This window comes from Euprymna scolopes, chromosome 30 (genome assembly GCF_053919585.1).
Source record: "Euprymna scolopes isolate OS-2025 chromosome 30, ASM5391958v1, whole genome shotgun sequence".
Lineage (NCBI taxonomy): Eukaryota > Metazoa > Mollusca > Cephalopoda > Sepiida > Sepiolidae > Euprymna > Euprymna scolopes.
In genome coordinates, this window is record NC_136511.1 from 24,579,272 (window position 1) to 24,591,747 (window position 12,476).

The 12,476-nt window shown below is 36.1% G+C and overlaps 1 protein-coding gene across 3 annotated transcripts in view; it reads left to right on the forward strand.

The window, feature by feature from the left end:
- The first annotated feature begins 4,507 nt into the window (after nucleotides 1-4,507).
- Nucleotides 4,508-12,476, forward strand: part of LOC145254719 (bactericidal permeability-increasing protein-like) — a 69,969-nt gene continuing 62,000 nt past the window's right edge. The window contains exon 1 of one of the 3 annotated variants that reach the window (XM_080113440.1): nucleotides 4,508-4,954. In XM_080113440.1, coding sequence (XP_079969566.1) covers nucleotides 4,813-4,954 — 142 coding nt within the window. In that variant the 5' untranslated portion in view covers nucleotides 4,508-4,812. The remainder of the gene's footprint in view (nucleotides 4,955-12,476) is intronic. The other 2 variants (XM_080113442.1, XM_080113441.1) reach the window with 2 other exon arrangements.

Consider the following 12,476-nt stretch of genomic DNA (forward strand, 5'->3'; position numbering starts at 1 on the left):
AAAGTTGGATCTTCAATAATGTCCCCAACTTTGGGAGTATTGTTTCTCCATTCCATATCTCAACTGGGTCGAAAGTTTTGAATTTTGAGTTGTAGAAGGGCTTTCAGGACTTCAGTCTGAAGTTATCTGGTCATCCGTTAAGATTTGTTGGATTGGTAAGTCCTTGGTGTACTCCACGGCGTTTTGAATCCATTGCTGAGTTGCGTCTCCGCTCTTTATGTAGGATTGTAGGGTGGTGCGATTAAGTTAGTTATTGGCAGTCATTGTTGACTGCACGAGGGATCACCGCTTTCTAGTAGTGTGCAGGCTTTATTGGTAGCCATTGTGTTGGGATTGACTTCAGACAGTGTAGTTGCGAATCATATGAGGCATGCGTAGAAGCGAACTTGTCATGACAGGAATGTTTTTGCTGACCCCTCCCTGTAGAAAACTGATTATTTTAGGGTGAAGAAATTAATGTTTTTGGCCAACTTTTCGATATTTGTCGGGCGAAGGTTGGTATTATAAATGATATCGATCTGGCAAAAATCCGTGACCCGTGTCGAAAGTTTTTGCGAGACATACAAACACACATACACACATACAAACAAACATACATACACACATTTTCGCTTTGATATATATAGATTATCGGGGGTACCCGGCGTTGCCCGGGCGTTTGTAGGTGTATATGGTGTTAAATAAAAAAGAAACCGGGGGGTAGTATCGAACCCGAAGCCCTGAGGCGAAGTTTGAAAATAAAATCGGCCAGCCAGAATGAGTAACTGAAAGATGTTTGAATTTATTTAAGTAAGAACCAGATTAACAGGTGCGCGCCCGGAAGTCGTCGAGGGTTACGACGACGACGACGACGACGACGACGACGACGGCGTCAATGACCAGATTTGTTTATTATAAGCTAAGTAAAAAAAGAAAACAACGTTAAAACTTAAGCGGGGAAAACACACAAAAAAAATAACGTAAGGCAAACGACCGATGAAAACAGACAAAACGAACATGTGAAAAATGGCTTAAATAAGTCTGTTTCGATATCAAAATTAAAAAAAGAATCGGTGGGTACCCGAGTGTTTTTTGGTGTGTGGTCGAAGGTGGATAAGCGAAGTAAAAAAAAAACAAAAAAAAAACAAAAAAAAAAAAACAGAAAAACGAACGTTACGTGAAAAATGGATTAAATAACACTGGTTCAATATTTAAATTTAAAAAATCGAAAAAAAGACATCTCACACCACGATTCGAACCCAAAACGTTTAGATAATGAACCAAAGCGCTAATCGACTGACCTAACGCGATGTACATGAACTTTGTTCAGTTTTTCAACTATTTAAAGTAAATCAGGTCATAACGTCATATGGCGCATGCGTAGAACCGCTCGTCGTCACGAGAAGACCGTTTTTGTTGACCCCCCCTGTCGAAAATTGTGGATTTCGGGGTGAAAAAATGAACGTTTTTGGCCAATCTTTCGACATTTTTCGAGCCAAGGATGGGGCTTCGATATGATACCGAGTTTTGAATGTTCCTCGTGTCTTTCGAAAGTTTTAGCAGACACACAAACATACACACATATATACATATATAGATTTTCGCTTTGATATATATAGACTATCGGGGGTACCCGGCGTTGCCCGGGTGTTTGTAGGTTTGTGTGGTGTTAAATATAAAAGAAACCGGGGGGTAGGATAAAACCCGAAGCCCTGAGGCGAAGTTTGAAAATAAAATCGGCCAGCCAGAAGAAGTTAGTGAAAGATGTTTGAATTTATTTAAGTGAGAACGAAATTGACAGGTGCGCGCCCGGAAGTCGTCGAGCGTTACGACGAGGACGACGACGACGGTGTCAATGACCAGATTTGTTTATTATAAGCGAAGTAAAAAAAGAAAACAACGTTAAAACTTAAGCGGGGAAAACACACAAAAAATAACGTAAGGCAAACGAACAATGAAAACAGACAAAACGAACACGTGAAAAATGGCTTAAATAAGTCTGTTTCGATATTAAAATTTAAAAAAAAAATCGGTGGGTACCCGGGTGTTTTTTGGTGTGTGGTCGAAGGTGGATAAGCGAAGTAAAAAAAAAAAAAAAACAGAAAAACGAACGTTACGTGAAAAATGGATTAAATAACATTGGTTCAACATTTAAATTTAAAAAATACAAAAAAAAAAAGAAGTCATCTCACACAACGATTCGACCACAAAATTTTTAGATAATTAACCAACGCGCTAATCAACTAAGCTAACGCGAGGTACACGAAACTTGTTCAGTTTTTCAACTATTTAAAGTAAATCAGGTCATGACGTCATCTGACGCATGCGTAGAACCGGTCGAGAGGACCGTTCTTGTTGCCCCCCCCCCAACGTTGAAAATTGTCGATTTCTGGGTGATAAAATGAACGTGTTCGGCCAATTTTTCGATATTTTTTTAGACAAGGATGGAGCTTCAATATGATACTGAGTTGTGTCTGTCGAAAGTTTTAAGCAGACACACAAACATACACACATACATACATACATTTTCGCTTTTATATATAGAGATGGGGATTTGGTGTCTGTCTGAAACCAAAATTTTACTATTACTTTAAACAATATTTCAATATATACGGCACGATCACGTTTAGACACCAGTTACCGTTAGATGACTCAAGTTATACGACATTGAACCTGCTCAGTATAAAATGAGTGAGCATTTTATAATACCAAGGACTGCATGAGCTTTGAAGTTTGGAGAGGCATAGATGCCGCGAGGCTTTTCTTGCGCAAGACACGTTGTATGTAATAATGCAACGCCCCACAAATCCTGTAGGACTTAAGGGACTCATCCATCCTAAGACTCAGTTCAGATTATTATATCATGAACGTTCAATGCAGAAGGAGAGGGTAGTATTTGTTCTATTCATACTCCTATGCATTATCTCTCGTTTATTGAGAAGGCAGTGGTGTGTAGGGTGGAACAGTAAATTTCCTAAACAAAAACAACACTGCAGCTTTATTTTAAAACGTTTATTTAATAAAATAGTTTAGCTAACTTGATTATATGGTAGAACTGACACATATTCGATGTAGCCGCCTTCAACCTCAATCACTGAGATCATGCCCTTTCCACAAGCGCCGATGGGAGCTTGGCGAATACTCGGCGTATAGCTGGATTCGGCTGGATTTGGTGTGGTTGGAGGTCATCTTGATGATGTTCTAGACATATTACCAAACAAAATAGTTCAGTGGATTCGGGTTGGGGAAAGAGGGGAACTAGTGAGAGAAGGATACAAAGTCGTACCCATCTCTCTGAAGCCAAGCCTGAGTCTCTATGGACTTGTGGGCTGGCGCCGAGTCCTGCTGCCACCTCATTGCATCAAGTCATCACCACACTCTTCAGCACATCCAAGTACACTTTGGTGTTGATTTTCAAGTCAACTCCGAAGATGTAAGGTAGCATGATCCATCCCTTACTTTACACCACACCAAAGATCATAACTGTAGCCGAAAACTTCGTTGGACTGTGTCCTCAAGTGTTGAACTATCCAAATTTGCATTTTGGGGGTGCTGGCAAATGGTCTTGTTGTCATAAATTGGATCACTAGAGAGCATGGGTTGTATAGCGGCGCATCTTCGATCTCGAACATTGTGTCACTTTCAGACGTGATAGAAGACTCCCATCGCTCTTGGGATTTGTATACAACTGTCCAACTTTTTTTAAAAATTATATTTTTATTGTTGAATTGCACTTTAATCTCACACATAAATGACCTTTAATCCAACAAAGTATTGCCCTGTATACCTACAAATAATTGACTTTTAAACCCATACATAATTTACCTTTAATCCCACACATATGTGACATTTAATCCCACACAAAAATGACCTTTAATTCCACACATAACTGACCCTGTATTCCACTAGGCTTAATGTTCCAGATCGAAATTTACTATAAAAATTCCAATGTTTAAAAAAAAAAAGCATACACTTCCCCAACCCACAAGTCCTGGTTGAAACACACACACAAAAAAAAAGTAAATAAATAATATAATCTTGATCAGAACAAATGTTCGATAAAGGTACAGAATAGTTAACAAATCCGCCCTTTTCAAAATTTATGCTTAGATTGTGTTTCTGTATAATTACATTATTTTTATTTAGAAACGTATTCTTTATACGATGAAGGAGAAGGGAGTTTTGTTAACTATTATGTTCCGTTAATAAAAAGTTGTATTGGTGGTGGGTATTTAAAGATCAAATTGTTTATAACTTATTAACCTAGGTGCCCGGCATTTCCTGGGTGTTTGAAGTTGTGTATTGAGCGAAAAAAAAAGTGGTCGTAGGGAGGCAAGCTTTAACCCTTACCGCAAAGAAGGCAAAGAACGTGAAAAAAAACGGACATTTTTTTATTTATTATTTCTATTTCAAATATTTGTTCGAAAAATGTCCCCTTTAAAAATATCTGGTCAAAAAGTCCTGTGACTAATTGCCCATTTGACAAATAATCCGCCTACCACTCTAAACAGACAGACGAACAATTATAGGACTTTCATCCTGTTTGCGCAATGAGGCAGTCAAGTGGGCGGGGCAAGGAGAGGGTATTTAAAACTTGTGGATTGTGGACAACCTGTTCCCAAAAACGTGAGGCAGGCAAACTGTTGTTGTCAGTGAAAACAAAATATCTCATTTATGTTGAAGTTTAAAACTAATTTTGAACTTAGCAATTTTGTTAATAAGTAAGCGTACGCTTGAAAATATAATTGTGGTCGGTATTCCAGGCCATAAAAACAACGAATTATATTTTTAGTTGTATCTACACTTTCAACTGCGCGGCCCGCACTTGCCACGATGGTGACGCGAGTTCAAACAACGCTGTTTCTATTCCTTCTTGTTATCGCCACACAATGTTCTCCAGCATCCACATTCGAAGAAAACGCATCCGTAAATCCAGGACTGATGATGCGACTGACTAAAAGAACATTCGATTATGGTAAGTAATTACTTTATTTTACTTATCCCGTGTTTAGGTATTTTTATTATGTAACCTGGCGTCGTTTAACCCCTAAAAACTAACTAAATAAAAATCTACGTTTAAATGGCATTTGAAAATAATAGGAAAGAAGACATCTTGAAATCCTACATAAATTTATCATGAAATGAGCACCCACTTCTTGGCCATCTAGCGATTTACGAGACATGTAACCCAAAGCAGTTTTTCGAGTTTGATGAAGGGAGGGGGGAAGGGCGGCAAAACCTGACAAATTCTATTTGGGGGGAGTGCGGGGTGGCGAAGAATAACATTTGAAATATAAAATAAAGTTTTATTTAAAATATTTTGGTGTTGGGGTAGGAGAATGAAATTTAAAACCATCTTGCTTCCAATATTTTTGTTTTTAATCTTCGAATTCCATGGGTGATGTTTTTGTCGAAGGGAATATATATATATATATATATATATATATATATATATATATATATATATATATATATATATATATATATATAGCTGCATTTCTGTGTGTGTGTGTGTGTGTGTGTGTGTGTGTCTGGTCACGAATAGGCTCCCATATGGTTGACTATTTTAAAAATCTGATTACATATAACGATAGAAGATGTATCGGGACAAAGGAATGGGTATGTTTGATCTGGCAGAACGGTGGTTCATTAAAATTGTGAGGTCTGCGTTCGCGCCTGGTCCACAAAGTATGGAAATAAAAAATTAAAAAAAACCGTTTCCAAGTGTTTTTTTATATAGATGTACTTAAGAATACTTTGATAAGTATGTTTTAACTTAAATAGCGATGGTATAATACAACTTTGGAGTCTGCGTTCGCGCCTGGGCTCAATAGAATGGAAATAGGCACAAACTTTAATAAAGATTTTTCATATCTATCTGCGTAAGTATACTTTGATAATTATGTTTCAGTTTGAGGAAGCATGGTATAATAAAATATGGGGTGTTCGTTCGCGCCTGGCCCCCATAGAATGGAAATATGTTACAAAGTTTAACACGGGTTTTTTTAAATATAAATCCACGGAATATTGTGATAAGTATTTCAGTGTGAACAGGTATAGTACAGGTATAGTATAGTAAATTATGGGGTTTATCTATTTTATTTTTACTTTCATCATATTTTGCTTTGGTTTTGATATCCCTAAATTCGAAGCTATCTCTTTACAACCCTTCCTTTTAATAACCTATCATACTTTCATAAATCAGAGTCCATTTTCTGTAGGCTGTTTCTGAACCCAGTCAACGACGGGTACTTTTGCTTGTATATATATATATATATATATATATATATATATATATATATATATATATATATATATATCTTCGAATTTTATCATCAAACACTTATCGTTTTATAGTTTGTTTGTTTTTCTGCCTTTAATAATTTATCTAACTTCCTGCTTGATAAGATTTTATTTGTTGAAATCAAAACTGTTGAAACTCGACTGAACACATGGAAACAAATAACTACAACACAAAAGTAAAAAAGAACAGATATATTGAGAGCAAGACAGTATATACAATATTTACATAGAGTCCATAGGTATAGTCACGGGGAGACCGTCCCTAGAAAAGGGCTCGGCTGCGTAGTCCTCGACTCTCCATCTCGTTGTCTCTTTGAGTCTCTCCTGGGGTCTCTCTTTTGGGTATCTCCCGTCATTGCGGTACCAACCATATTTATATGGTTGAAACTCCACATATGCTAATTAGATGGATCCTACCACAACAACAACCTTGCTTGAAAATGAATCGTCCCTTATATTTAGTACTTGTCGAGTGATTAGATAATATTTAATTTATAATTAAAAATCTAAAAGAAAAGAAAAAAAAACATTTCCTTTAGTTGTGTGAATTTTATCTTGTAAGAGTAAATTCACATATTTAAAGCAAAATAACTCTAGTACTAAAATGCATCTTTAGCCGCCCCGTGATCACCTGAATTAATTAAATTATAGGACAACATGTAGCAAAGAAATTTTGGCTTGTTTTTTTTTTTTTTTTTTTTTTTTTTACACAATGATCACCACTTATCAAGGCCCGGAAGCCACTCAGGGATAAGGGTTATTGCATGCATATTACATTAGTGTGGAGATTTGATGAAGTGTTTACTTAAGGGGGCAGTTCATTAGGAATTTATTTACGTTGGACTTGAAGACATCCAAGTTGTAGTCCGGTGGGAAGCAGGTAGACGGAACAGAGTTTCACAGGCGTGCAGTTCTGAGAAAGAAGCTTTGTTCATGGAATCCGCGTTTTGATTTAGGCACAGATATAGAGTGGGGTAAATTTTCACAATGGATTCAGCTAGACAGGTGTTTTTCGTGAACGATTGGCGAGGGGGGACCAGAGATTGGAGCTCAGACGAGCACTTGCCATGGAAATAATGATAAAACAAGGACAGGCTCGCAACGTCTCTTCTGTGGGAGAGAAGTTGCAGGGTAGAGAAAAGGGCACCCCCCACTAAGCCACGAAGTCTATTTTGTACTCTGCCAAGGCAGGATAGGCTGTTTTTAGCAGCCCCTACCCAGATATAGCAACAGTATTCCATCCTTGTTTATTATAAAACCTGAAAAATCCTAAAGTATATATTTTTTCTTTTAACGCAATATTCTTAGTCTCTTCAAAATCTTATCAATTTCCTACTAGGTTTTACACAGGCATTTCAAGTAGATAATCGATAATTGTGCAGAGAGGGAGAGATTACTTTTGTATACACCAGAAGATTGAACCCGCGTCTCTTAATTGAGATATGGAAGCACAAAATGGATACAATTTTTAAATATACTTTATGTTTTTCACCCTAATAAAAATATATAAAAATATGTAAACTTTTTTTACCAATAAAAAAAAAATTAATCGCATATCATTTTAAATAACTATGTTTATTTAAGTTAATATGTTATATATTTTGTAAAACTATTCAAATATTTAAAAAATATATGTATTTGCAGAAACATGAAACAACTATGAATGTGTTTCACTTTTACAGTTTTAGCAGTTTAAAAATTATAAATATGCAACATAATATGGTTTAACGGTTTTACAAATACAATATTTCACATATGTTAAAAAACTTAAATTAAAAAACATTAAGCATAAATCAATTAGTTGATATAATTAAAGAATATTTAAATAAAGTGCATTTAAAAAAAAAAACTAATCATATTTGAAAAAAAATCGTAAATATATTTGAAAAAATATATGCCCAAAATACAAAAGTATTGTATCCGTTAAATATTGTTATTTGAAAAGAAAATTAATTGATGAAATGTTTACGCATTTTTATATATTTAATTTATAAACATAAATATAATTTGAAAATTGTACCTATTTTCTATCTATTTTGTGATTCCATACCTCGATTGACACACGCGCCGGTGTGTTTTAAAGTTAGGCACTCCCTTTATGCACACTTACCGAATAATCTAATATTTTATTCGTGTACAACACTCTCTCGAAAATATCCTAATCGCATTGTTTTGTTTACTTTAATGTCCACTCGGAGTTGCCTGGCAACAAATGAAGACCCACGTGTTCTACTTCCTGTATCACTGAATCCGATTTTTAACATCCTATAACTTTCATGTTATCTTCTGTATTTGCGTCATTTATTTTGTTTACATAAGTTGTTTATCCTCATTTTTTTAATATTCCTATGACTGCACTCTTTATCTTACTCCTCCCACCATTAATTCCCCCCTATTATATTTTCATCCATAGTATATGAAGCCAAGGTTAATTTTGGTGTAGACTCCAAGAAAAGGGATAATAATAAACAAATAAAACAAACCAGCCTTAGCGTTTTTAAAGATCTATAAGCTCTTTTATATATATATATATATATATATATATATATATATATATATATATATATATACACATATGTATATATATACATATATACATATGTATATATATATATATGTATACACGATCAAACAGTTAATAAAACATGTTAAAACATTTTGAAATGAGTTAATACATATTTACTCTGAAAAGGAAACACTAGATAAGTGGATAGTCCTTAATCCGCGGAGTTTCGAAGAAATACTTTCCTTCTCATCAGAGGGTAGTAATTAGCAAAATGCGGGATCGGATTTTGCCTGCAAAAGTATTTGATGAAACAACAAGTAAGTCAAAGATCTTACTTGATAACAAAAAAGTGAAGCAGAGGGAATATGGTGAAGAAAAAGGCGATTACACATGAATGAAAAGTCTGGTGGAAGATAAATAATCCAGTGACGGTAAAATCCAAATATATAACTTCAAGAAAGTTAATTGAATTTCCATTTGTACAAGTAAAATCCAAGGAAATCCCCTAATTGGAAGAAGATGGTCCATAATAATCCAGAGGCAGAAATCCATGAAATGATTCACAAAAATGTGTACAAGTAAAATAGGAGAAAAATTCCAATAATATTAATAAAAGAAAAATAAGATATGCTTTTCGCTCTACTGCCGAGACATAAATATAAATAAGAAAGATAAGGGAAGAAAAAGAGGAGAAAAATCGTGATAGAGTTAAATATAAAATAGAGAAACAAATGTCAAAATGACCCAGTCGAGAAATGTTAAAGGCGCGAAAAAAATATATAGGGCAAAATAATATAGGTCAACTGAAATATACAGGTCATCACTTTAAAAATGTCAGCAAGAGTTGTTAGAAGACACTAAATGGAAAATAAATAAATTAATTAATAAATAAATAGAAAATGAATAATAAATAAACAATAAATAAATAAAAAAATTAAAATAAAAAAAGAAAAAATTATATGTATATATATACATATATATATATATATATATATATATATATATATATATATATATATATATATATATATATATGTCACCCCTTTTTATGAGACGTATTTTTATCCATATTTTTATTACTGAATATTATTACGTGCAAAAAAGATATATCCATGGAAATGTGTGTTTCTTGCTCTCAACCACCATCAGCATGGTTCTGTATCATACTCATGACGCCAGCACCCGTTGTTTGGTGTTTTACTAATGAGCTACGATGTATAGCTATTACATGCTGTTTTTCTTGTTTTTTTTTTCTTGTTGTTTACTTAAATGACTATTTTAACATTTGATTATCGATTTCATTATTTGAATAATATATCTGAATGGGTGGGGGTTAACACGGTGTCTTTTTATCTGTTTTCGTTGTCGTCGCTTCATGAGTGGCTAGTGGTCATCCTCCCAATCTTATTAAGACAAATAAAACCTGTCATGCAGGAAAGACAAAAGACGTTCGCTGAGTTTTCTCAAGATTTTATTAGAGAGAATGCACTTGGGAAAAAAATTATTTACTTTTTAATTTCCCAGCTTATTCACTTATGAAATGAGAGACGCAGATGAATATACATTTGGAGTAATATTTGTCTTTGATTGTTCTACATGATTGGATCGCGTCCCGTTCGTACGCCTTCTCAGAGCGAATTGATTTGTAAATCAGAAGCTCATAGTATTAATGCTGGTGTCCGTCAAGGATCCAACCTGGATCTAACTCTCTTCCTGATCTATATTAATGATCTTCCAACTCACATACTTAGATCATTCGTAGACATTTTTGCTGACGACGCTACCATCTATGGCAGGATATCAAATGCCGTAAACGACCAAGTTCTCTTTGATTCTCTCTCCTCTGATCTTGAGCATGTGGTAAAATTGGGAAAAGTGGCTGGTTAATTTTAATGAATCTAAAACCAAAACTTCTATCTTTGCATCACCAACGTTCTGGTACCCATCTGGCATCAATTGAAATGAATGGCTCTTGTCTTGGGGGGGGGGCTCCAAGTTTTGACAAGCTTCCGGGCTTGACCTTTACTCTTACATATAATCTGTTGACAAGGTTGCTGGAAAAATGATTGGATCCAGTAGATATCTACCTGCTGATGTAATACTCTACCTATATAAGAGCCAGGTACATCCGAGGCTGGAGTATTTCTGTCACATCTGGGCAGGAGCTACTTGGAAGATCATATCCTGCCTTGGCAGAGTTCAGAATAGATTCGTAGCTTAGTGAGGGATGCCCTTTTCTCTTCCCTGAAACCTCTTCCTTACAGAAGAGACGTTGCGAGACTTTTCCTGTTTTATCGTGATTTTCATGACAAGTGCTCGTCTGAGCTTCACTCTTTTTTTTTTTTTTTTTTTTTACATTTTCACCCCAAACAAGGCAAATTGCAACTTTGGTGTAGGGGGCTACTATCAGGGGAAACAACTACTGGGGTACTATGTAGGGATTTGGGCAGCAAGGTGTCGGTTCACGTTACACATGAACTTCTGCACGTCAGTACTGTTGGGGAAGCAGGGACCTTGAATGGAATTCCAGAGTCTTGCGGTTCTGGGGAAGAAACTATTGGAGTAAAAAGATCTTTTACATCTAGGGATCTCTACAGTGTGGGGGTGGGATCTAGTAGCCTGTCGGGTTTGTCGAGGGTGCTCGCGTCGTGGGGGCACAAGTGATTGCAGTTCGTCAGAGCATTCACCACTAAAATACTTGTAGAAAAGGCAGAGGGATGCAACATTTCGTCGATGGGACAGAGGCAGAAGCTTAGATGCCAGTTTAGGGCCTATCAGGTTTGCGACTCTCTTTTGAACCTTGTCTAGGAGCGAGAGACTAGTAGCAGATGCACCAGCCCAGATGTGGCAGCAATACTCCATACATGGGCGAATGGTGGCCTTATAGAGGTACAGGATACTTTCGGGTGTTAGTAGTTTTCTAGCACGGTAGAGAGAGCCTACCTTTCTTGCAGCGGCCCTAGCAATGCCTTCAATGTAATTGTTCCAACTCATGTTTCCTGTGAACGTTAGGCCAAGGAGTTTGAAAGATGGACTCTCAGATAAAGAGTCGTTGGCCATTGCTATGGGTGGTAGAGAGGGTTTCTTGTAATTATTGAATGAAACTATTTTAGTCTTGGCAGCATTGAACGCGACCAACCACTTTTGTCCCCATTCCACTACAGATTGGAGGTCTTCCCCTAGTGTTTCTGCCATTTCTTTAGAAATGTGTTCATTCGTCTTCCTGTCGTGTCTACCATAGAGTGTAGTGTCATCAGCATATATACCCATCTCAGAGGCAATGTTGTCGGGGAGGTCATTTATGAATATCAGGAACAATAGAGGTCCAAGGATAGAACCCTGGGGCACTCCCGCATTTATATCATATTGTTTAGATGTGCGACCGTCTAGGGCTACCTGGATTTTTCTCTTATCTAAGAAGGATTAAATTATGTTAAGTATTCTACCAGTGATACCGTATGATCTGATTTTACTGAGGAGACCCTCATGCCATACCCTGTCAAAAGCCTTAGATATATCTAGAGCTACCGCTCTGCCTTCCCCCGCTTTGTCCAGTGAATGGTATATACGTTCAGAGATCACAGTGAGGATGTCTGCTGTGGAACGGGCTTGTCTAAATCCATATTGTTTGTCAGTCAGTAGTTTAGCATCTGTAAGATGATGGACTAGAGCATGGTTAATTATGGTC